The sequence below is a fragment of the Anolis carolinensis genome, chromosome 6 (genome assembly GCF_035594765.1).
Source record: "Anolis carolinensis isolate JA03-04 chromosome 6, rAnoCar3.1.pri, whole genome shotgun sequence".
Classification (NCBI taxonomy): Eukaryota; Metazoa; Chordata; class Lepidosauria; order Squamata; family Dactyloidae; genus Anolis; species Anolis carolinensis.
In genome coordinates, this window is record NC_085846.1 from 90,774,644 (window position 1) to 90,801,711 (window position 27,068).

General features: G+C 38.8%; 1 protein-coding gene and 1 long non-coding RNA gene across 7 annotated transcripts in view; one reads left to right on the top strand and one right to left on the bottom strand.

The window, feature by feature from the left end:
- The first annotated feature begins 453 nt into the window (after positions 1-453).
- The window catches only part of ica1 (islet cell autoantigen 1), a 67,953-nt gene continuing 41,338 nt past the window's right edge, over positions 454-27,068 (top strand). For 4 of the 6 annotated variants that reach the window (XM_008112564.2, XM_008112567.3, XM_008112568.3 and 1 more), the window contains exons 1-6: positions 589-728; positions 15,479-15,517; positions 15,824-15,995; positions 17,254-17,326; positions 19,118-19,241; positions 22,281-22,479. In XM_008112564.2, coding sequence (XP_008110771.1) covers positions 15,501-15,517; positions 15,824-15,995; positions 17,254-17,326; positions 19,118-19,241; positions 22,281-22,479 — 585 coding nt within the window. In that variant the 5' untranslated portion in view covers positions 589-728; positions 15,479-15,500. Of the gene's footprint in view, positions 729-13,748; positions 13,875-15,478; positions 15,518-15,823; positions 15,996-17,253; positions 17,327-19,117; positions 19,242-22,280; positions 22,480-27,068 lie in introns of those variants that run through there. The other 2 variants (XM_008112565.2, XM_062984524.1) reach the window with 2 other exon arrangements.
- LOC134300002 (uncharacterized) lies at positions 19,118-26,181 on the bottom strand. Its single transcript, XR_010007270.1, has 2 exons — positions 25,857-26,181; positions 19,118-19,358 (listed from the first exon to the last, which is right to left on the bottom strand). It is a non-coding gene; the product is annotated as an uncharacterized LOC134300002 (long non-coding RNA).

Genomic DNA, 27,068 nt, shown 5'->3' on the forward strand with positions numbered 1-27,068 from the left:
ATTATATGGCTGTGTGGAAAGGCCCTGAGTCCACATTGCTACATATTCCAGTTATAAGCAGATAATGTGGGATTTTATTCAGCTGTGTGGTTCTCAGCCCTCTTTGAGAGAGAAGTCGAAAGGCCCCTGAAAACCCCTCACAGGTTATAGGGTTTGGGTTTTTTTTATACGGTGCGGGTCACCCCACAACGTTTCCCATTTATGTCATCCGTCCTTGAGTTCATTCACAATATCTGAAAGGATACAAAAACAAAACACAGCAAGCGGGACAGATGCCAAGCCGCAGTGCCATCTCCGAGGAGGAGAACAATAGCAGGAAGCCAAGGCGGCGCTGAAGGGAGCGCTCCCTCGCTCTCTCTTTCTCTCTCTTTCCAAGCCGCCTGAGGAGAAACAAAAGCAGGCGGAAAAGAGAAAGGAAGAGAACAAAATACCAAGGGATGAAGGTGGAGGTGGCGGTGGCTGTGGAGGCTCCTCCCCGCCTGAGGAAAAAGCCGCCCTTCTCCTCCTCCTCCTCCTCTTCTGAGGCGGAGGAAGCATTGTGACGCTCCCGGCGCTGGAAGACCTGGAGCCCCCCGCGAAGGCCGCGAAGCCTGAGGTAAATTTGTCAGCGGGGAAAGCGAGGAGAAGGGGAGCCCATCGCCTCGGAGAAGGAGAAGAGCGGAGCAACTGTCGCTGCCGCCGCCCTTCCCTCCTCCTCCTCCCGCTCTTCTCTCCCGCTGACGAGGCAGGTAGGTGCCGAGGGCCTCGACGGCGCACCCAGCTGGAAAAGCCGGTTCTTCTTCCCTCCCGCCTTCCCTCAGGTTGGCGCTCAGGCCGGGCCCGGAGACACTTGGCGGCCTGGGAGAAGCGGGGCACGGGAGACAGCCGAGCTTGAGAGCAGCCCACCGCCCAGGCTTGTGCGGGGAGCACCATAAGGCGTGGAGAAGCCAGCCAGCGGTTCCTTTTATTCCTTCCTTGTTTCCCAAAATGGCATCGCTCCCGTCCTGCCTGTGAGCGGAATATTGCGCCAGCAGGTGCATTTCCCACCGCCAGCCCGCCAGGTTCTTTTGGTGAATGCGTGGTGTCCCTTCATCCTTCATTAACCTGAGCCCCTGCTCTTCACAGGCCCCATCTACACTGATATGCGGATTAAACTGGATTATATGGCAGTGTAGACAGCAACATAATCCAGTTCAAAGATGATAATCGGCATCCAGAGACTGGACTATATGGCAGTGTAGATGGGGCCTCATATAATCCAGTTCCTTGCAGTTCAGTCCGCATTATGGCAGTGTAGATGAGGCCTCATATAATCCAGTTCCACACAGTTCAGCCTGCATTATGACAGTGTAGATGGGGCTTCATATAATCCAGTTCAATCTGCAGTTTACTAGTACAGTAGAGTCTAATGTATCCAACATTCACTTATCCAACGTTCTGGATTATCCAACACAGTCTGCCTTTTAGTAGCCAATGTTTTTGTAGACAATGTTTTCAATACATTGCGATATTTTGGTGATAAATTTGTAAATACAGTAATTACTACATAGCAGTACTGCGTATTGAACTACTTTTTCTGTCAAATTTGTTGTATAACATGATGTTTTGGTGCTTAATTTGTAAAATCATAACCTAATTTGATGTTTAATAGGCATTTCCTTAATCTCTTATTATCCAAGATATTCGCTTATCCAACTTTCTGCTGGCCCGTTTATGTTGGATAAGTGAGACTCTACTGTATATCATTATATGGCAGTGTAGATGGGGCCTCATATAATCCAGTTCCATCTGCATTGTACAAATATGCACATTATATGCATTATATGGCAGTGTAGGTAGGGGCTCATATAATCCAGTCCCATGCACTTCAGTCTGCATTATACACGTTATATGGCAGTGTAGACAGGGGCCTCGTATAATCCAGCTCCATGCAGTTCAATCTGTATTATATGAGTATATGAGGAATTTGAACTAAAAAAACCCCACCTCACCCCTTTCTAGCCCCAAGCAGAGGGAAAGAAAAAGAGCAAAGTGGATTGGTTATAGCTAAATGAAGTGGCCTTCTGTGATGTCACTGGGAAATAGAGTGAAGCGGATTGGCTATTGCTAGGTGATGTGTATGAGGGAAAGGGAGGAATGAAGGAAAGAAAAAGAAGAGAAAGGAAGGGAGAGGGAGATAAAGGATAGAAGAAAAGAAGATAAAGGGAATGGGGTCGAAGCATAAGGGAAGGAAGGAAAGAGAAAGGAGAGAAAGAGGGACAAAGAAAAGGAGGGACTAAAGAAAGAAGAGGAAGAAAGATGTATAAGGGAAAGCAAGTGAAGGAAAAAGAGAGTGGGAAGTGTATGAGGGAAATGGAGGAAGGAAAGAAAGAACCACAAAGAGAGCCTGCCCACAGTTGCCAGAGTATTACCATGGGGACATTGTGACCTGAGCAATGCTGGGTATATATGCCAATATAAAGTCTGCAACTTAAAGTACTGTATAGATCAGGGGTCCTCAAACTTTTTAAGCAAAGGGCCGGTCCACAATCCTTCAGACTGTTGAGAGGCCGAATTATCATTTGGGGAAAAAAAACGAACAAATTCCTATGCACACTGCACATCTTATTTGTAGTGTAAAACAACAACAACAATAAAAGAACAATACAATATTTAAAAATGAAAATAATTTTAACTAACATAAACTTATCAGTATTTCAATAGGAAGTGTGGGCCTGCTTCTGGCCAATGAGATAGTCAGGTTAATTAGGATTGTTGTTGTTGTTGTTGTTGTGTGTCTTCAAGTCATTTCAGACTTTGGGCGAGCCTAAGTCCAAGGTTATTTATTTATTCATTTACTACATTTATTTACTACATTTGTATCCCATCCTTCTCACCCCGAAGAGAACTCAGAGCAGCTGTATGTACATACAATATATTATATTATTAGCATAGCACAGTATTAGCATTATATATTACTATATTGTACTATACCACTATACTGTAATATCTATATATATAAAATGATAAAGTTGTTTGCGCAGTGACTATAACAACAAAACTAAACATCCCAGAAATACGAAATTTGGCAACACAATGCAAAAGGCTTGCCTCCAGGTTACAACAACACAACCACACCACAAAACCACAATCCAGACCCACAAAACTCACAACAACGCATCATGCGATAACAACACAACTAAACACCCCAGAAATACAAAACCTGCCAACACAATGCAAAAGCCTTGCCTCCCAGTTGTAACAACACAACCACACCACAAAACCACACAGGACCCACAAAACTCACAACAACGCATCGTGACTGTAACAACACAACTAAACGCCCCAGAAATACGAAACTTGGCAAAACAATGCAAAAGCCTTGCCTCCCAGTTGTAACAACACAACCACACCACAAAACCACAATCAGGCCCCATAAAACTCACAACAAGGCATCGTGACTATAACAACACAACTAAACGCCCCAGAAATACGAAACTTGGCACACAACTAAACGCCCCAGAAATATAAAACTTAACAACACAACGCAAAAGCCTTGCCTCCCGGTTGTAACAACACAACCACACCACAAAACCACAATCCGGACCCACAAAACTCACAACAATTAATCGTGACTATAACAACACAACTAAACGCCCCAGAAATACGAAACTTGGCACACAACTACACGCCCCAGAAATACAAAATTTGACAACACAACGCAAAAGTCTTGCCTCCCATTTGTAACAACACAACTACACCACAAAACCACAATCCGGACCCACAAAACTCACAACAACGCATCGTGACTATAACAACACAACTAAACGCCCCAGAAATACAAAACTTGGCAAAACAATGCAAAAGCCTTGCCTCCCGGTTGTAAGAACATAACCACACCACAAAACCACACCGGACCCACAAAACTCACAACAACGCATTATGACTATAACAACACAACTAAACGCCCCAGAAATACGAAACTTGGCAACACAACACAAAAGCCTTCCCTCCCGATTGTAACAACACAACCACACCACAAAACCACAATCCAGACCCACAAAACTCGCAACAATGCATCGTGACTTTAACAACACAACTAAACGCCCCAGAAATACAAAACTTGGCACACAACTAAACGCCCCAGAAATACAAAACTTGGCAACACAACACAAAAGCCTTGCCTCTCAGTTGTAACAACACAACCACACCACAAAACCACAATCCGGACCCACAAAAATCACAACAACGCATTGTGACTATAACAAATACAAAATTTGACAACACAACTCATCCACCTCCCCAATCCCTACATTCACACTTGGCCTCCAAAAAAACAATTACAATAATAACAATGACAACAACAACAACAACAATAAGAATCAACACCATCACAGGCAAGAAAGAGCCAGGCACTGAGGCTGAGAGGCCAGTCAGTGCTACACTGGGCCTCCAAAAAACAATACAGTAGCCTCTAACTTATCCAACCTTCATAATCATTACAACAACAATAATAATAAACACCTACACAGGCAAAAGAAAAAAAAAGACTATTGTACCACAATAAAAATATAAACCGCACTCAGCAGAATCAGACATTACAATTAACAACAAACCAAAGACAACAGGGATCTCAAGCAATTATCAATCAACACAAAAACCGAAGAAGGTAACAGACTTCAAATACTACTACTAATGTGAGTATAAAGAAGGTGGAGGTCACAGCATCAATACAACCTAATGTAGACTGACCAACACCACCTGACTAAGCCACAGCAACGCGTGGCCGGGCATAGCTAGTATGTAATATATAACATATAATTAATATTATTATATGGTATTATTATTAGTATTATATTGTATAAAATGATAATATTATTATCAATATCATATGTATATACAATATATTATATTATTAAAACTGATATAAAAATATTATATTATAAATGAGGGCAGGGCCAGGTAAATGACCTTGGAGGGCCGCATCCGGCCCCCGGGCCTTAGTTTGGGGACCCCTGGTATAGATTATGCTCTGTACTAACATATGAAGCTGCATATGAAGCTGCATAGTAGCTAGTGAAAATTATAATGTTATCTGCATTGAGAAGCAGAACGCTTTCATTGTAATTTGTAGGATTTCTCCAGCTTCATCTTCCTACACTTACAAGCTCAGAAATGGCTCAGAATTCCTCAGATCTTGGAAGCTAAAAAGGGTCAGCCCTGGCTAACACTTGAATGGGAGACTGACAATCTGTACTAAGTATTGTAGGCTATATTTTAAAGGAAGGAAATCATAGAGCCAATTTGAGACCCGGATAGTGATTATACAAACCACAGATCACAGATGTATGTTGGGGGCTTTCTTTTGCATGCTTTTGTGAGAGTTTGTTGTCTGACTGATGCAGTTTGAAGCTAGCTTTGAACTGCATTAGGGAGCCCCGGTGGCGAAGTGTGTTAAAGCACTGAGCTGCTGAACTTGCAGACCGAAAGGTCTCAGATTCAAATCCCAGGAGCAGAGTGAGTGCCCGCTGTTAGCTCCAGCTTCTGCCAATCTAGCAGTTTGAAAACATGCCAGTGTGAGTAGATCAATAAGTACTGCTTCGTCGGAAAGGTAACAGCACTCAATGCAGTCATGCCGGAGTGAAATATTTCTCTATTTGAAATGAAGCTGCCACAGACCTCATATAAAGTACTCCTACAGGTAAAAAGGAGCCCCCCAATGGCACAGTGGGTTAAACCACTGAACTGCTGAACTTGCTGAGCGAAAGGTCGGCAGTTTGAATCCGGGGAGCAGGGTGAGCTCCCGCTGTTAGCCCCAGCTTCTGCCAACCTAGCAGTTCAAAAACATGCAAACATGAGTAGATCAATAGGTACTGCTCTGGTGGGAAGGTAACACTGCTCCATACAGTCATGCTGGCCACATGACCTTGGAGGTGTCTACGGACAATGCCGACTCTTCGGCTTAGAAATGGAGATGAGCACCAATCCCCAGAGTCAGACATGACTGGACTTAATGTCAGAAGAAACCTTTACCTTGCACTGCATTAAATGGTCAGTGTAGATGAGGCCTTAGATTTGAATTGTGATCAGCCATGGAAACCCCTTGGGGTGAGCTTGGGCAGGTCTCACTCTTTCAGTCTCAGAGGCAGGCAATGTCAACCCTGGTCTGAACATATTTTGCCGCTATGATAAAGTCACCTTAGGGTGGGCGTAGGTCAGAAACAACTTGAAAATTCACAACTCAACGAAGCCTAAATATTTGTTTTACTGTATAAAATTAGGAAAACACATCATGTCACTTGCTGTAAATTTCAAAGGGCTTGGCGATGTTGAAAATTGAGGGCATGGGACATGATTAGCATCTTTCTGGATCCTATTATATTATGCTCCTACAAATGTATAATGCTTTATACCTAAGGTCTTAATACCACTTGGTACAGCTACTGAAGAAATCAGTTTATTTCCAGAAAAGCTCGTGCTAAAATGAAAGAAAGTAGTCTTAAAGTTTCTGCCATCCTCCATTTATTCCTCCCTCTCCCTCCTTTTTCTGCTGCAAGAGACTAATGTGGCTATGTGTTTGAAATATGCTAGTGTGGAATTAGATATTATTGGAATTGACTTGGTGAGAGCAGAATTCAGATGTCTACTCAGCAGGGTGGATTATTGGATAGGCTTTAAAACACTACCGACTCTAAGACTTAACCATCTTCATGGATTGTTGGTTAAAATAGGGTGACTCAGTTTCTGTATGTCCCTTTGACTTTTTTTAAAGGAGGATAGAATTCAGATGTGAGAAATACTACATCTGTCCTTTACTAAATTTCACCAAAGGATTCTACTGAACAATATGGTGTTAGGTAAAATATAATTTTATGCTAGGAAAAGGAGGGATCATTTGAAGTCAGGCCGACTTCAGACTCATTTGACATTTTTCTGCTTATTATATAGCAGGTGGTGAACTTTAAATTTCAGGGAGTTGGTACCAATAGCAGCACAGTTTTTATCGTTTTTATTTGTTTGAGAATTTTTAAAATTAGGTCTATTACAACTATAGGCTGAATTATATGGCAAACTTATAACAATTAACAGTTTGAAGCCACAGTTTATTTTTTCCCATATTGAACACCTTTCTTGTTTTGTGGGCTACATCTTACCAAATACCTGTTCTTCCATTTCACTGTCACCCTAATGCACATTCTTCAGCTTGCAGTTCTTCCTTTTCTTCATGCTGTGGAAAACAATTACATATTAGCATAAAGAATTTAGTGGTGTCCATTCGGGACTTATCTTGTTCCATTTCGTGTCCCGAATTTTGTCATGGCCTTGATCCGTTTTTGTCTAAGCCCCCCGAAATCGGGAGGTCAGACATTTGTTTCTTTGTTTTCGGGGGCTGAAAGATCAGTTTTCTTTTGGCGCATTATTGGACCGGGGGGGGGGGGGGCTTCATATGTAGGCCCAAAGCGCCCAGGCCTATGGGTGCTGGCTTTGGACCTATGCACCCAGGCCTTGCAAGGCCTGCAGCCGGTTGCTAAGTAAGGAGCACCCCTTACTCGACAATTTGCTGCAGGCCCTGTGAGGCCCGAGTGCATAGGCCCAAACCCTGCACCTGTAGGCCCAGGACCTTTGGACCTACATACCTGGGCCTCGCAAGGTCTGCTGCAGAGAACCTGTGAGGCCCAGGCTCATAGGTCCAAAGCCAGCACCCATAGGCTTTGGGCCTACGTTGATCTTAAAAACAGGCTTGGAGCTGATATCCCGCCTGCCTTTCGTATTGAATTGATTTTTGTTTCGGGGGGGGGGGGGGGGGGGGTCCGTTTCATGCCATCCGAATGGACAGTATGAAACAGAAACCTGAATTAAACAAGACAAATATCACGCACAACCCTATCTGGCTCGGGCTGTGGCGCAGGCTGGAGAGCAGCTGCAATGAATCACTGCAATGAATCACTCTGACCAGGAAGTCATGAGTTCGAGGCCCGCTCGGAGCCTATGTTTGTCTGTCTTTGTTCTATGTTAAAAGGCATTGAATGTTTGCCTATATGTGTAATGTGATCCGCCCTGAGTCCCCTTCGGGGTGAGAAGGGCGGAATATAAATGCTGTAAATAAATAAATATCGTGTTTCCCCGAAAATAAGACAGTGTCTTATATTAATTTTGCTCCTAAAGATGCACTATGTCTTATTTTCAGGCTCTGGTATTCTGCTTGGCGAGTATACTTCCAAACATAAACTTTGCTAGATCTTATTTTCAGGGGATGTCTTATTTTCAGGGGGGAAATAGCAACATGAAGAAATGGAAATAGAGGAATAGTCCTTCCCTCTGATTTTCTCTTGTTCTTAAATTGATTACTGAATTGATCTGTTTGGACATTTTATTTATGTAGTTGAAATAAGGAGGAGTAGGTTAGAGTTACCATAGCTGATCACTTACAGACAATAGTTTTGCTCTCCTATCATCTGTGTTTTGAGTGGAGCTTTTGTAAAATGTGCTGTATGTACAAAGGTTCTCCCTCCAGCCCTGCCTCCCATGATCACTGTACACTGGTGTATATATAGATGTCCTTCCACTGTATGGATGATGAGGATACAATGGTTGGGCTGTGACATCTTGGCCTGCTCTCCATCTTCCAAGTAACTAATTATAATGAAGAAAAGTCCAAAAAGGATACAATATCTACTTATTATTAACTAACTGATCAGGTGAAATGTGCAGAGATTGTCATTTACATGTTCATATCATATTGAAGAAATTACATTTGGGTTGTTTGGCAGAGGAAATTTTTTTTACCTGTAGTAAAGGTAAAGGTTTTCCCCGACATTAAGTCTAGTCATGTCTGACTCTGGGGATTGGTCCTCATCTCCATTTCTAAGCCAAAGAGCCAGCACTGTCCATAGACACCTTCAAGGTCATGTGGCCAGCATGACTGTATGGAGTGGCGTTACCTTCCTGCCAGAGCAGTACCTATTGATCTACTCACGTTTTTCATGTTTTTGAACTGCTAGGTTGGCAGAAGCTGGGGCTAACAGCAAGAGCTCATCCCGCTCCCCGGATTCAAACTGCTGACCTTTCGCTCAGCAAGTTCAGCAGCTCAGTGGTTTAACCCACTGTGCCATTGGGGGGCTCCTTTTTACCTGTAAGTGTACTTTATATGAGGTCTGTGGCAGCTTCATTTCAAATAGAGAAATATTTATACTGAATTAACTATTTTTAATGTTTCCTTACAAAGCTAATTCATAGAATATAAACAATTTTCAAATGAAATGTTTTTTAAAATTGTGATTTGTCTCCAGGGTTGATGTACGTATAAGTGTAATCTTGACATCACATTAGAAATCTTAAAAACCTAGAATGCTATTTCTTCTCAGCTTTTAAAATCAATTTTTTAAACAAATACACAGAATTTATAAATAGGTTTTATGCTCAGTCTTTGTGTTATCTTGTATTTATTTAACTGCTCTATCTCTAGCCATTCCTTATTAGTAGATATGTCAGGACAAATAGCCTGGCCAAGATTTCACAGTTTATCCTTGAAACCACTTTTCTAAATTAAATCATGCAGACTGTGGCTAAAAAGCTTCACAAAAGCAAAGATCACTAAATATTATACTTTCCATCACTGATAATGCTAATATCCAGAAGTGCTCTTCACACTAGCCTGGTCAACTTTTAGTCAAATAAAGTTTATAAATAGCTCACCAACTAATGCCCTGTGTTTTTCAGTGGGTCTGTTCTAAGGATGACTAAATTTGGATTCAGTCTCTTTTTGAGCATGCCATTTCACATTAAATGTTAACTAGCAGTTACACTGTACTTAGGCGATCCCTTGTTGTCCAAAGATGATGGCTCTCCAAGTGTTGGGATCACAACCAGACACAGTGAAGACCTCTGTCCTTGCGCTTTGCTACTCTGCTCCTGAATATGCATGCTCAGTATGGAACACATCTCACCCTGTGAAAATAGTGGATGTAGCACTTAATGAGACATACTGCATTATCACAGGATTATCACAGGATGTTTACACCACACACCACTGGAGAAATTATACTGTTTAGCTGGTATTGCACCACTTGACATCCACCGGGAAGTAGCAGCCAATAAGGAAAGGACTAAAGCATTGACATCTTGGGCCCATTCCCTGTTTAGATATCAGCCAGCACACCAATGCCTTAAATCAAGAAATAGTTTTCTAAGATCTACAGAGATACTCACAGGAACACCTCAGCAACTGAGAATCCAAAAGTGGCAGGCAAAAACCCAAAACCTCAAGCCATCTTTTTACAAAATTTAGAAATGGTTCCCAGTCTTTGATAAAGTTTTTTGTGCTTTTTCTTTGTCTATTATTATCAAATTATCCATTTTCACTATTCAAAAAACTTTTTCAATCCATTACTCTATTGTCGGATGGTCTAACTTCTTCCATTGTTGTGCATATGGCATCCATTCTGCAGATTCCATGTACTTATCTTTCTGAGCTATTTGATGAGTTTAAGTGCTCAGCATTGGAAAATACAATGCTGCCTACGGGATCTGTGAAGAAATCAATATTCTAGGCCAGGGGTCCCCAAACTAAGGCCCGTGGGTCAGATGTGGCACTCCAGAGTCATTTACCCAGCCACCGCCTTAAACTTTAGACTTAGGGTTGCTTTAAGTCTGAATTGACATGAAGGTACATAACAGCAACAACCCTAATTAATTTGACTATTTCATCAGCCAAAAGCAGGTGAATACTTCCCATTGAAATACTTAAGTTTTTCGTAAGTTTATTTGGGTTAAAATTGTTCTTCATTTTAAATATTGTATTCTTTCATGTTTTTTGCACTACGAATAAGATATGTGCAGTTTGCAAAGGAATTTGTTCATGTTTTTCCCCCCAAACTATAGTTTGAGAGACTGTGAACTGGCCCGTCTGCTTAAAAAGTTTGAGGACCCCTGTTCTAGGCCCTCCACAAACATCATTTCTTACTGTTAGTGAAGTCTCCCAGCTAGAGATTATGGAAAAAATCTTGTCAAGAATATCCTATGATATTCCTCAGCAACATGGAATGGACGAAGGATTGGGGGAAATCCAACCCCAAATAGGGAAACAAGTTGTCCAGGAACACCTGGCCACTCTAAATGAATTCAAGTCCCCAGGGCCAGATCAGCTACATCCAAGAGTATTGAAGGAACTAGCGGAAGTTATTTCAGAACCACTGGCAATTATCTTCGAGAGTTCTTGGAGAACAGGAGAAGTCCCAGCAGATTGGAGGAAGGCGAATGTGGTCCCTATCTTCAAGAAGGAAAAAAAGAACGACCCAAACAATTACCGTCCGGTCAGCCTCACATCGATACCAGGCAAGATTCTGGAAAAGATCATTAAGGAAGTGGTCTGCGAACACATAGAAACAAATGCGATCATTGCTAATAGTCAACACGGATTTACCAAAAACAAGTCATGCCAGACTAATCTGATCTCTTTTTTCGATAGAGTTACGAGTTGGGTCGATACAGGGAATGCTGTGGATGTAGCGTACCTGGATTTCAGTAAGGCCTTCGACAAAGTCCCCCATGACCTTCTGGCAAACAAACTAGTAAAATGTGGGCTAGACAAAACTACGGTTAGGTGGATCTGTAATTGGCTAAGCGAACGGACCCAAAGGGTGCTCACCAATGCGTCGTCTTCATCATGGAAAGAAGTGACAAGTGGAGTGCCGCAGGGCTCCGCCCTGGGCCCGGTTCTGTTCAACATCTTTATTAACGACTTCGACGAAGGGTTAGAAGGCACGATCATCAAGTTTGCAGACGACACCAAACTGGGAGGGATAGCTAACACTCCAGAAGACAGGAGCAGAATTCAAAATGATCTTGACAGACTAGAGAGATGGGCCGAAACTAACAAAATGAAGTTCAACAGGGACAAATGCAAGATACTTCACTTCAGCAGAAAAAATGGAATGCAAAGATACAGAATGGGGGACGCCTGGCTTGACAGCAGTGTGTGCGAAAAAGACCTTGGAGTCGTCGTGGACAACAAGTTAAACATGAGCCAACAATGTGATGCGGCAGCTAAAAAAGCCAACGGGATTCTGGCCTGCATCAATAGGGGAATAGCGTCTAGATCCAGGGAAGTCATGCTCCCTCTCTATTCTGCCTTGGTCAGACCACACCTGGAATACTGTGTCCAATTTTGGACACCGCAGTTGAAGGGAGATGTTGACAAGCTGGAAAGCGTCCAGAGGAGGGCGACTAAAATGATTAAGGGTCTGGAGAACAAGCCCTATGAGGAGAGGATTAAAGAGCTGGGCATGTTTAGCCTGCAGAAGAGAAGGCTGAGAGGAGACATGATAGCCATGTACAAATATGTGAGGGGAAGTCATAGGGAGGAGGGAGCAAGCTTGTTTTCTGCTGCCCTGCAGACTAGGACGCAGAACAATGGCTTCAAACTACAGGAAAGGAGATTCCACCTGAACATCAGGAAGAACTTCCTGACTGTGAGAGCTGTTCGGCAGTGGAACTCTCTCCCCCGAGCTGTGGTGGAGGCTCCTTCTTTGGAGGCTTTTAAGCAGAGGCTGGATGGCCATCTGTCGGGGGTGCTTTGAATGCGATTTCCTGCTTCTTAGCAGGGGGTTGGACTGGATGGCCCATGAGGTCTCTTACAACTCTAATATTCTATGATTCTATGATGGAGTCACCAGAAATTGGAATCTGCTTGAAAGCAGATAATAACAAACAAATATTGCATAATCACTTGGTATGTTTGCATAAAAACTGTTTTCACATATAAAATATGGGAAAGGTAATTTTCTTTTTCAGTAACACTGAAATAATTGTTAAAAACAGTGCTAACCTCTTCACATTCTCATTTGTTTTTCAAATTCGGACCCAGCTTCAATTGTGTATTTTGCCTTCTCCCTTATTTATCTCCCCCCCCCCAGTTTTGAAGTTAATTACATTTTATATTATATGCAAAAATGGCATTTTATATTTTCTTACTTCTGCTGCTGTCTCTTTTTAGCACTAATACAACATAACCAACCTTCTTTCCCTCCTTCCTTCCTTTCTCCCAATTTGGGATTCATTGGAAGAGAGGTGGGCAGCAAACGGTTTCAGGGAAAGTTGGAGGGACCATGTATCACAAGATTGCGTGTGTGTGTGTGCACTTATGGTGACTTCATTAATTTCATAGGGGTTTCTTAGGCAAAAAATACTCAGAGATGGTTTTGCAAGTTTCTTTCTGTGAAATACTAACTTCTTTACAAGCTGTTGTTTTCAAATCCAGGGCAGGTGTTATGTGTGCATTGGCCATATATCTTTATTTTGGAAGCAGATATACTAAATGATTGTAGGTGGTTCTCTTCTCCCTTGTCTTAAAAGTAGATGAAATAAATATTCAGAAGTCACCATGGTATTATACCAGTGGTCATATCACCACTGCCAATTAAAGACATATAATTATGTAAACCTCTCTAACATTAATAAAACCCAACTGGAATTGTAAAACACATAAGACTTCTGTTACATTTATCGATACACTTTGTTTCACCCAAACAGAAATACCATCAGACTTTCAGTGCTGGTGTCATAACGCTACATGTTCCAGTTTCATTTTGGAATTTTTGGTTTGAAACTTCTATAGCTGCCTCAGAATAACATGAAATAACCTTTGCTTGGCCCTTCCTGAAAGACTATTGCACCTATTCAGTATCAATGTGAAATTTTGGCTAGCATCCTGTTAATAAGTTATGATGTCGTAAGTTAGACCAGCATTCAAACCAGATGAGTGGTTAAGTGTTCCATCTATTTTCCTGTAGTGGACATGCTGCATCATATTCAGAGACCTCCTGAGGACTCTGAAGATGCCTGTTGCAGCACATCCAACCACAAGAAGATAGCTGGACATGACCCTTCTTATCCCTTCACTCTCTGACAACATGGAGGTGAGATTTGGAGTGCTAGTACAGTATTGAGAAACGTAGCCCTGGAGACAAAGCAATATAGACATATAACATAGCATAGACATCTCTTGATGCAGGGTGTCTGTCTATGTCTCCATTTTATCTGAATCTTTTTCTTTGATAGAACAGCTGTTTTCTGTTGAATAAGTAAAGCTGAATTCATTTTTGTCATGAAAAGGCTAATGACATACCTAAGAGAACCAGAAAAGAAGTTGTGGGTTTTTTGTTTTTATTTTGTTTTTTGGGGGGTTTTTTGTTGTTGTTTTTTGCAGAGTGGTGCTTTTAGTGCCAAGTTAATATTCGGAACACCAGATTATCTACTCTGCCTCACTATTGTCTGTATTTATAAGACTATGGATCCTGAGCGGTTTCCATTATCTTTTCTTCATTTGGTTGATAATCAACCCTCTCGTTTAAAGTCTGTGTCTTTCAACATGTCATCCAACTTTTGCCTATGCATACTTAGTGTTCCCTCAGAGGCCTTATCCATCACTGCAGAAAATTAGTGCTGGTTCTGTACTAATGTTTACGTCAGTATCCATTTATGACCTCAGTGCAACCACAAGGAGTCCGTAATGATGCATGTAATTGCTGGTATATGCCTTTTAGCAGAAATGAACAGTGGTGCATCAATAAAAAAGTGTGTGTGTGTGTGTGTGTGTCTTAAGCTTATGCACATTGGTTAAATGTCTTTTAAATTTAGTTGAAGGATCGACACTAGCAGTTTAATTAAAACTTGTAATTTCAAATAGTTGTTTCTCATTTTTTATATGTGATATAGATGTGTTTGCAAAACCAATGGAAATGTATAGTTCTCATACAGGTGAGATTAGTTAAAAAATTTCTGTGATCATAAATTTACATTTTCCACTTTTTGCTAGCAGTCCTGTAGCCAAAAGATGATTTACACAGAGAGCTTCCTCAAATATGACAGCTGTATTCAAAGTGAAAGGCCCGTTTTCTCATTTAGGCTTATGAACAGCAGTTGCTTGAGTTCTCTGATAAGATAGTGTCTAAAGAGCTCAATGAGCCAATACACCTTTCCCCCCTCCCTCTCTCCCCCCCCCCTCTCTCGATAGATAGATAGATAGATAGATAGATAGATAGATAGATAGATAGATAGATAGATAGATAGATATGATACTTAAGAAGTATAACAGTAATGAAAACCATACTTCTAGTTTTTGGAAAAGCTGCAGCCAGATTGCAATTTGTCACTTTGGAGAGAAGAAATGTGAGGTGGTCAGGTGACAGAACTGTACCCCGTCAGAGTGCATACTGTAATGAGCCATGAATTACTCTGTGTAGTTTTGGAGAGAGTGAACTACTTGTATAGAGTAATATAAATCAGGCATTCAGAAGTTGCTGTGCAGAGGATGCAAACATATGTTTCCTTGCATGCATTTGCTTAGTGCTGCTAGGTTATTTCTATATTTCATTGGATGAACCCAAATGCACATGAAATTAACCTTTCTCACATAGTTATTTAGTTTGAATTAATTTGTAGATATAAGTCCACTACAGAAGTTTGTGATGTATTAATCAAAGTAATCATTTTAATTTTGATTTGTTTTTCTCATTCTCAGGGTTTGAGGAAAATAAGAAAACATGGATGGCCACAAATAGTAAGTAGTTTAGTGTGCATTTGTCTCTGTGAATCTGTAGCACATTAGGGCATTGTCTTTTCACACCTGTATTCAAAACAAAACCTCTCTGGCAGTATAATAGATAATTCAAAGATGTATATTTGGAAAGGCCATATGAGTTAAGTATACATAGCTGAAAAAATGCAAGTCAGTGTAAAACACTGTAAAACAGTATAAACCCAAGTTCAAGGAGTGTAAATACACAAATATTGAATCAATCTAATTTCTCTGATTTTGTATGATTTAGGATTGCCTTTCAGATTTAATTTTTTTTTTGGCTTTTAGTGGTTATTCAAGGGAATTTTATGATCGGTATGCCCAAGGCCCAGAAAAGTCTGTGGTCAATAAAGTACAGCAGAAATACTGGAAAACAAAACAAACTCTTATCAAAGTCACGGGAAAGAAAGAGGATGAACACGTAGTGGCTTCAGATGCTGATTTGGATGCAAAGTTGGAGGTATGTATGGACCTTTCCTCATGAACAGTTTATAAGACTAGTACAGTGAGCTCTTTAACCTACTTCATTTGCTCAAAATCCAGCAGAACCTGTCTTTTGAATCAACATATCCTTTTCACATTGTGCTTTTTCCCCATGTAATTGGCTTTTGAAATCTAAATACTGAGAGTAGCTTCTTGTGGGCCTTTTAAGCTACTTTATATGTTGATTTCAAGTATAAACCTAAATTGTGTTTAAGAATACACAATATTTTTATAGCAGCTCTTAAGTGTGCCATGTACTCAAAACATTATGTATTCAGTGGATAACAAATCTAAATGTAATATGCAAAACAGCCATAAGGTGTATCTTATTTTAAAAAATCACCTTTTTAGGATGAATCAGGCTTTATCATTTTGCTCCCTCCTATTTTTTACCCCCACTGGCCCTCACCACTGAATTCAAAATAACACAGCACTTACAGCAGTCTTATCAAGCCCATTTTTGTAGGCCATACTAAAATAACAATTAATGACTTGCCCTTAAAATCTTGATATGATATAGATGGTAGTAGAACCTAGTTGACTTGCTAGATTAAAGAAAGAAATACTTTTCATAGAAAAAATACAAATGATTTCTTTCTTTTGCTTCTAAATTCTCTGTCATTTATATCACTTGTTCTGAAAATGAATTTTATCATACCTTGTCATAGGGTGCCTCTACACAAGGCATGGGCAGACATCGGCCCTCCAAGTCTTTTGGATTTCAACTCCCACAATTCTTAACAGCTAGTAAGCTGGCTGGGATTTCTGGGAGTTGAAATCCAAAACACCTGGAAGGCTGAAATTTGCCCATGACTTCTCTACACTGTAGAATGAATGCAGTGTGACACCACTTTATCTGTCATTTTGCTATATTATAATATTGGAGATTGTAGTTTTGCAAGATCTTTAGCCTTCTTTGCTAAATAGTACTGGTGCCTCACCAAACTGCAACTCCCAGGATTTGAGAGCTCTGAGCCGTGGATGTTAAAATGGTATCAAACTGCATTAATTCTGCAGTATGAATGCACCCATATTCTGTGTGATTGATGCATTTGTGATTTTATGTGTGAATGGAAACTAATGCATTTGTGAGAAAATTGGTGATTTCTTAACCATAGGACAACGAATGATTATATAAGGGGTAGTATTTTGCTTATACAGAATTCTGTTTAGTGCAGTATTATATTAGGGGGAAAATGTCCTTGTATTTATGTAGTTTGCATTATATATTTCAGCTGTTCCATTCAATTCAGAGGACGTGTATGGATTTACTTAAAGCAGTTGAACTATATCAAAAAAGGATTTTTTGTAAGTATTTTTTTAGTTGTGGCGAGCTTCATGTTCTTTTGTATTCAACTTAAATGTACAAATCATTTAAATGTCTTCTCTATTCAGTAGTGCTTGCTCTTAATGCAGAACTTGGAAGCAACTGTTTTGGGGGCTACATATCCTGAAAGTTGGCAATGCTGGCTGGGGACTTTTGGAAACTGTAGTGCTAAACAGTAATTTTCCATTCTTGGGTATATGTATATAGTTGCAGTCTTGGTGAGCAGCAAACAAGAGCTAGTTATGAAGCAGGTTGAAGCACTAACAAAATTTCAAGTTTACACTATTATCAACTCAGGCTTTAAAGCTAATTTGGCAGAAACATTTTTGTTTAGGAGGATGTAACTATTATAGCATTTGATGGAGAAAGGATATGTAATCTTGGATCATGGCTGCTTTTGCCAACTCCAAAACATTTGTATCATACCAAACTACCTTTCCCTTACAAAACATGATGAAAACATCACATTCTTTAGCTTAAAGATTTCATGTGCCATTTTGTCTGACAAATTATTACAGTAGAGTTTCACTTATTCAACATAAACAGGCCGGCAGAACGTTGGATAAGCGAAAATGTTGGATAATAAGGAGGTATTAAGGAAAAGCCTATTAAACACCAAATTATTATGATTTTACAAATTAAGCACCAAAACATCATGTTTTACAACAAATTGACAGAAAAAGCAGTTCACTACATGGTAACATTATGTAGTAATTACTGTATTTACAAATTTAGCACCAAAACATTGCAATGTATTGAAAACATTGACTACAAAAACATTGACTACTAAAAGGCAGACTGCATTGGATAAAACAGAACGTTGGATAAGCGAAGGTTGGATAAGCGAGACTCTACTGTATTTAAAAAATGAAAAGGCATCCATAAAAGCTATAATTTGGTTATAGTACTTTGTGGAGCAGCTGTTTACTCTGCCTTCCCCTTTCATGTTACATATCCTCTCAGTTTTCTACCCCAAGCTGCTTTCTCACCAATGTAGGGAAGGAACGAATGAGAATCACATATTTTACTCTGCATCCAAGGGAATAGCACAGGAAAAGTCATTTTGAAAGGAGGAAAAAAGATCAGACAACCCTACTGCCCCGTCTGCTCTGTTCTCCTCTGCTGTTCAGCTTATATAAAGCCAATTAAATGTATGCCTTGTGTAAATTTCGATTGGTGTCTCATTGGTAGCCCTAATCCTGAGGGATATGTTATTTCCTGATCTGCTCCTTGGTACTTTTAACAAAATTACCAGAACTGGTACATTTGAATGCTTTCCTAATTTAAATATAAACCCTTTAGGATTAAACATTATAAATAAGAAAGCTCTTGTACAGGTATTTTATACAGTGGGGATGTAATTAAAGGGCAAAGTTGTTTAAATCAGCCTTCAGGATCGTTAGAGTCATCTTGTCACTTGAGAATTAGGCTCACAGAGTTGGAACAGAATCTAAAACAATCAAGGGAAATTCTAGATGTTGTGGTCAGGTCACAGTAGTCTGATCCTACCATGAATATACCTCTATTCAAGCAGCAACAACAATAACCATCCTTTTCCTTTTTCAGCATAGAGGTCATCTTGCAGTTCCTATTATATTACACTGAGCCCATGAATGAATGTGCTAAAGTGATTCCAATCTTCTGTGCAAAGTGCATGAGCTGCACTTTGAAATTGCTGGTGTGTTTTTACGTGTGCCTGCCTTTTGTTTATTGTAATCTTACCATAAAAATGTGTGAAGCTTACTTGTGTTATCTCTTTATTTAAATCTTAGTTATGTCTCATGAAGAAAATGAATTAGGAAAATTTCTCCGATTCCAAGGTTCTCAGGATAAAACCAGGGCAGGCAAGATGATGCAAGCCACAGGAAAAGCCTTTTGCTTTTCTTCTCAGCAAAGGTATGTTATATTAGACTTCATCATTGAAATAAAGTGTCTGGAATCATTTGTAGTAGCCCTGTCCTGTCATTTAATGCAATAGCGTAGCTTTTTTCTTCTCCAATCTTCCAGCATCTCCTATCAAAAAAAGCAGGCATTAGTAAACAAGAGCTTTATGATTTAAACACTGATCTCAATGTGTGACTATCAAATTATAGTCCAATTATCTGACTACTACATCATATAAACTCTTTTTCCATCTTCTCTCTGTTATCTTGTCAGTCTGTTAACCTATTTCCTGCCTGTTCTGTATTGCTTCTCATTTAGTGATAGGAGAACAGATAGAACAGAAAACAATTCATTCCTTTTTTGGTTTAAAAGCCAGAGCAAATAAAACAGAAGGTAGAGCTGCTCATTTCCGGCTTTACTTTCTGACAAAGAGAGTTGTGTATATTGGGATCTAGGAGTTTTTGCCTAACTAATTCTAGACACAGTTCCTTCTACATAAGGTAAGGTAAAGGTTTCCCCTGACGTTAAGTCCAGTCATGTCTGACTCTGGGGGTTGGTGCTCATCTCCATTTCTAAGCCGAAGAACCGGCGTTGTCCGTAGACACCTCCAAGGTCATGTGGCTGGCTTGACTGCATGGAGCGCCGTTACCTTCCCGCCGGAGCAGTACCTATTGATCTACTCACATTGGCTTGTTTTCAAACTGCTAGGTTGGCAGAAGCTAGAGCAACAGCGGGCACTCACTCCACTCCCGGATTTGAACCTGGGACCTTTCGGTCTTCAAGTTCAGCAGCTCAGTGCTTTAACACACTTTGCCACCGGGGCTCCTCCTTCTACATAATTTAATATTTAAACACTCTTATTCTAAAGGGGGTAACAGTCTGCTTTATAGTCTTGTACAAAACTACACCACTGTTACTATTTTACTGCTAACCTCAGATTGCCCACAGTTACAGAGTATTTTGTAAAATGAAGAAATCCCTGGCCTGGTAGACTAGGGATGCACCTCTGAGAGATCCTATTAGGAACTTAAGCCTCAAGAGATACCAGTCTGCTTATAGTGTATCATTTTTCCAGAAAACAGTAGCTTAACACAGAGTACAATGGTTCACTTCAAAACCAGTCTTATCAAGTATACTTTAATATAAATTACCAGTAATGTAAGAAATTTAAGATCAATAAATGGATTGTTCTTTGTATTTCTTATGTTTAGGGATATTGATCTATCCTTTCTTCTGAAGTGTTTGGGGTAATTTGCTGGTTAGGTTATCCATGGGTTCACCAGTTGGAATTCTGTATTAAAGTCATCCTCATTTTTTTTTTATTAAACTGGTTCTGCTCTGCTGTTAAATGTTGAGTGAATTTGTATCGTTCACGGAATGTGTAACTCCAGGAAGGAGATGTCAGAAGAAAGAAAGAGAGTAACCATAGCAATCAGTAGTGTGTTCCAAGAGCTGTCAAGGTGTACATTTAGAGAGAAGAATTATTTTCACCTCTGGATGGAATAGGAGTCATATAGCAGAAAAAATCCCGGGTAACTTCAGCTTCCTTTCAACCAGAGTGGTTTCATCCTTCTGAACATTTTTCTTATCATCCACATGGCTGAAAATTGGTGACCTGTTAAATATTCCCCTCATTGACATATGCAAATTAACTAGGATTGTTTACTGGTGGCTTAATTATTTTCTGTTTCCAGGGTTTACCTCAGGGTAGGTGGGTATGAGTACACTTATTTTACTGGCTAAATTTATATAGAGAGAGGGTAACCTCATGCCAAAGGACCATTCTATAAATTCAGAAGGAAAAATTCAAACTTTGATGATATAACAATTGACAATGCATAATCATTGATTGGTAAGAAAGATAGCAATTTCTAATATTTCAGTTGACACATGTGAAGCAAAATATTACAAAAACGAATCTATATATATAAAAGAGTGATGGCATCACGGCGACCCACAAAACAACAAAACTACAGGCCCCCCAGCCTCGAAATTTGACAACACAACCCATCATCCATGCCTCCAGGTTGATACAACAAAAAGAAAAGAAAAATAAAGTCCTAATTAGAGGGAGAGGAATAATTGCTTTTATCCAATTGTTGCCAGTTAGAAGGCTATGCTCCTCCAACTTGGTCTCCTAGCAACCCAATAAAAAACACTAAAAAAAACTAAAAAAAATTAAAAACACTAAAAAAATTAATACAATAAAATACTATAATAACAGAAAATAACTAAAAATAATACAAGAAAATAATAAAATATAATAAATAAAAAGATAACTTACAATAAAATTAATTAAAAAATACAAATAACATCAAATAAAAATTACACAACAATTTTTAACCAATACCACCACCACTTTGCCACAGCAACGCGTGGCCGGGCACAGCTGGTATCCTATACGATGAAAGATCCAGGGACTTTACAGATAGTATAGTTGTGTTGGTCAGCTGATCAGCATTGGTTCCACTTGGTTTCTCTATTAGAAGAACCCACTATAAAGTTCAGTTATTAAAAGGCAGCCCTGAAATACTGGAATTTCAGAGCTGCCTGCTTGAAATTAAAGAAATGTAAAGGCAGTAGGTCAAGAAAACAAGCAATTAATAACTTATAAAACAAATACTGAGTTACATTCTGTCATTAATCTTGCCTGTGAAATCTAAGCATTCATTTTCTTCCCATTCAATGCAGCTGAACTTTTCTGATGATTTATTTAGCATTTTCTCTCATGATTATAAATAAATAAGGGAAAGCAACAACAAAAGTACACTGCAAATTTTGGGGGAGGGGATCACCTAAATTAATTATGTCAGTCATACAGAAATAATGTGTGAAGTTAATTGTCTGTAGTGTTTATGTGAGAAACAGACATTAGATTTCTGGGTGTTCTAATTTTTCTTGTTTCTATTGCCATTTCCTTTCCTGTGGTTGGTTGGTTGGTTTGGCATTCAAAGTGTAACAGCTCTTTTTTGTTTTTGTTTTTTTAGTTTCAGACGTTCCTAAATTTTCTATTGTCTATTTATGGCCTATGTTTTTTGTTTTTTGTCACAGGTTGACACTACGCAGTCCTTTATGCAGACTACATCAAGAGGTGGAGACATTCAGATACAAAGCCATCTCTGATACATGGTTGACAGTTAACCGAATGGAACAGTGTCGGACTGAATATAGAGGAGCTTTGTTGTGGATGAAAGATGTGTCTCAAGAGCTAGATCCTGACATTTACAAGCAGATGGAGAAATTTAGGAAGGTACAAAATTTTCTGCCATTTACTAGAGTGCAATACTGGACAGAGTTATCAGAGACTGTGTTTGATTTCTCTAAGAAAAACATAATGCTACAGTCTGCAGTGAGAATGAAATTATAATCGGAAACTGATATTTATTATTGTCATGATATTGTTAATCTTACTAATAATATATTTCCAACTAGGTGATTTGAACAAGACAAAGGAGTCATTTAGTATGTGTGTGTGTGTGTGTGTGTATGTGTATGTATATGTGTATGTGTATATATATATACATGAGTAATTCAGCAATTACAGTAAAATTTACTTTTAAAGTTTTTTCACTTTTTGTGTCCTGTGTTAGGGTGGTGACCATGTTTAGTCACTATTCAAAACAATGTGTACGTATTATTTTATAACTATATATTTGAAATTGTATTGTAATGCTTTTTAATATTAGCCGCTTTGAGTCTCCTTATGGAGAGAAAAAGCAGCATATAAACATAATAAACATCATCATCATAAGAATAATAAGTGGCATCTAGTTCATGTGTAGATAGTGGCATCTAGAATTTATCACTGAACTCTAGTGCTGAAATTTAAGATTTAGTGTGATTGATATGTTTGTTGTTAGATGTGTAAAGTTTTAAAATAGAAAGTCTTGAATCCTATTGTTTGTTTCAGATAGAGTTAACCTATATACTGACTCACCATTCAATGGTTGATTCAGTGCATTTCCTCTTGTTGGGACTAACCAATAGAATTCAAGGCAAAAATTGAATAATTTCTCAACAAATTCCAATGTTCCTGTGAAGTATTTTAAGAAGGTTGGCAAAAATCATAGCAGTAAAAGATGGAGTGTCCCTTATTGGGAAATCCGAAACCCTTCAAAATTGTCAGCAAGGGTGACTGAAAAAGTAAAACCTTTGCTTTCTGATGCTTCAGTGTATACAAACTTTGTTTCCTGCACAAAATTATTGAAAATATTGTGTATAAGATTATCTTACACAAATATTTAAACAAATAATATTTAAAATTCTTCCAAAAACAGCAATCTAGATGTATTTATGCCTTCCTGATGAAAAGCATATAATTAAAGTCTCCCTGCTTAAAAGAAAATGTTCACAGTATTTCATATTTAAAATGTAACTAAAGGTTGAACTGAGAAATATTTCCAGAAAGACAACATAAATTGTGACAAACATAAAACAGCCAGAAAGTTTTAATGATATTTAAAAACTCTTCGTGTTGCTGGAAGAATAGGAAATAATTTATCAAGTTTTAGGAGACTATAAATATGAAAGATTGTGCAAATATGGTGGATTAGGGAGAAAGAACATTGTAATAGGAATGATGAGACAGTTTGGTGTAATTTGATGCCTGCTATGAGTGAATGTGAGTGTTGAAGACTTGAAAAGGTGGGCCATATGATTCATTTGCATGTTGAGGTGGAGGGTTAACTCTTAGTGCTCAAGATAGTCCAACAACAACAAAAAAAATCAAATTCCCAATTTTGGCAGATTTTGTCATGGAATTTGCTTTTAGAACAGGCTGTAACAGAAACAATTAAAATATATATTCCTTTGAAAAAGCTAGCAGTGGCATGCAGTTACCCAGATTTCACATGGTGCATCCTTTTAACAGTGGTAAAGATCAGTGCTGCTTCATAGCTTACATTTTAATAAGCAGACATTGTGATTTGTTTTTGACAAGAATAAGCATGTTGTGCTAAGATTCCTGATATTTTCTAAAGGGACTGTGAAATTGCTTTTGATTTTTAGTGTGCAGTTCTGAATAGTGCCACTGCATGGCAGTAGTTCACTGACAGTTACAGATTGTTTCAGAATCTATAGCAGAACAAGAGAGATTACAGAAAAGGCCTTCTTTTGTTCAGGAGGTTATACATATGCTTGCTGCTAGGAAAACAAACCTGTAGATTCGTAGTGCCACATCTACTGTTAATTAATCATGCCTCATGGCATGGCAGTTTTTTTTATTAAGTGCAAGTGGGAAAGGCTTATATTTTAATGCATTATTTTAGCACTTGTAGTTCAGGCATATTTCTGGCGAAATCGGTTTTTGTATGAAGTATGTGTTGTATAAAGATTGGCAAAGGTGTAAGCTAACAGTTGTGCATTGTCTTAAGTATACTATATATAAACATATATAATTATAGAAATTTTAGTCAGAAAATTTGCCCCAAAAACCTGGGTCAACTTATCCACGGGATCAGTGTAGATGTTGTACCTTAACTCTTTAAAAGGGAACCTTCCCCTTCTCTTAGTAGAGTGGCAAAAGGTGAAAGCTTAGTCTGCTCTGGGTGAACCAAGACAAGCACCAACCCCTTCTACTCTCTCCATTGCTGCTCTGCTTCTAGCTTTTGTGAATGGGTAGATAAGCTGGCCCACTAAGGTTTTCTTTTTCTCTGGAATTACCATCGACTTATCCATGGGTTGTATCAAAATCCATAATTATGGCCCCAGAGCCGGCCTTTGACTTATACTTGAGGTTGATGTATACACAAGTATACAGTAATACAATATCGTAAATATGGGAAACAGTAATGTTGGTATTTTTGGGGTTAAGCACACGCAACTTCGTTCTGGATAATGTTTGGTTTTTTGTAAACAGAAACTAAATCAAAGCATACTGATACAGATGGGGTTTTATGTATTTTCATTGCATGTGCAATAAACTTCATGAACAATCTATTAAAACATTTTTAAAAATAGTGAGCACTACCTGTTAAGCAAAACTATTTTTTGTAAGTCTTCTATATTGTAGTTTTGGTACAACTGATGGCAACCCAACTACTTTGCCTCTAGTAAAGGACAATTCGGGGTACTGTTGCAGAGAACCAGTCTCTATTGGTTCTGTAGTGTTCTGCTGGGAGTTGTTACATTTCTGATTCATATCTCTTTGGATGTTTATATATCAAGACCGCCCTCGTAAGGAGTGTTATAATGATAGAGGCTACTGATCCATTCTCCTATTGAAGAATTATTAGGAATGTTCACCTGAAATTTGAACTTTTTTAAAAGCTTACACAACATTTATATAGTTATTCAAGATGTTATTTGAAAAGTATTGCATTGGTATCTCTCTTTCTTGCTCAAGCTCTTATTTTACCTATATAGTTCTAAACCAGGAAAAAATCCAGTTAGCATTTTCTCCACTCTTCTCTTCCTGACCTCAACAAATACATTTCATATATTTTAGGGAATCTCTTTTTTTGATCTTTCTACAAACTACATGAAACTGCAGAAATAATCTTTCAAATTAATTTACAATTTATTAATAATTAGAACACCTAGGATGTGCATTTTTGGAAGCACATTATACATATTTAATGCACATAAGTGGAGAAACATAAATTGTTCTATTTGTCTAATTTGACTTACTTTTGTCTGTTGTTACTTGGACTCCCGTCAACACAGATTGATGAGTTTCCTGTCGATTGAACATAGCTAGCAGATGGGAATTTGTTAGTCCAGCAGAGCTGCCATCAGTCATCTTTGCAGGGTAAAGGCGGAGGGTTTAGCTGCTCATTTCCTACCGAGAAATGTGCTCCTCTGTTCCTTATTTATTGTATTGCAGCCATTTCGTTAGTAGCCTCGTGATATGTTCTGTGCCAGCAAATGCCATTTTAAGTCCCGGAATTAGCATCAGTGTACAAAGCCATGTGTATTCTACATGTCGGTGTGAATATTGGTTTTAAGCTTACATTTCAACATTCAGAGAACTGCAGGTTTTCTTGGACTTGGTGAAAGCTGAATAGAGATGATCCATTCATCAGCTATAGGGTTTTCATAACCATGGTACTTAGTTGTGCTTCATGATTTTTAAAAAGCAGTGTATATTAGGCAATGTATTTGAGCATGCAGTTTCTACCAGTTAAGGAATGCATTTTGTTGTGCAGAATGTAGAAAGGTTTTGGCACATATTATAGATATCAATGCAATGCAAATACAGTAGAGTCTCACTTATCCAACATAAACGGGCCGGCAGAACATTGGATAAGCGAAAATATTAGATGATAATGGAGGAGTAAGGAAATGCCCATTAAACGTCAAATTACGTTATCATTTTACAAATTAATCACCAAAACATAATGTTTTACAACAAATGGACAGAAAAAGCCATTCAATACACTGTAATGTTTTATAGTAATTACTGTATTTATGAATTTAGCACCAAAACTTCTCAATGTATTGAAAAATTGACTACAAAAACATTGACTACTAAAAAGTAAACTGTTTTGGATAATACAGAACATTGGATAAGCAAAGGTTGGATAAACAATGTAACTACTGTTTGACCAGAGCTCTTCTGCGTAACTGGGGTTTCAGGACCATGCTTGACACAGGCTACATTTACGCTACCATATAATGCAGTTTAACACTGCATTGTATGGTAGTGTAGACTCATATAATACAATTTAACTGCACTAAACTGCACTATATGAGTCTAGACTGGCCATATAATGCTCTTTCAATCTGCATTATTTGGCAGTGCAGTTGATGCCACAACCCTGTTCCTCTGGATTCCAAATATCCCTCTCTGAACAGGGTTTTGTAGGATAGAATCATGGCTCTTATAATTATAGTGTGAAA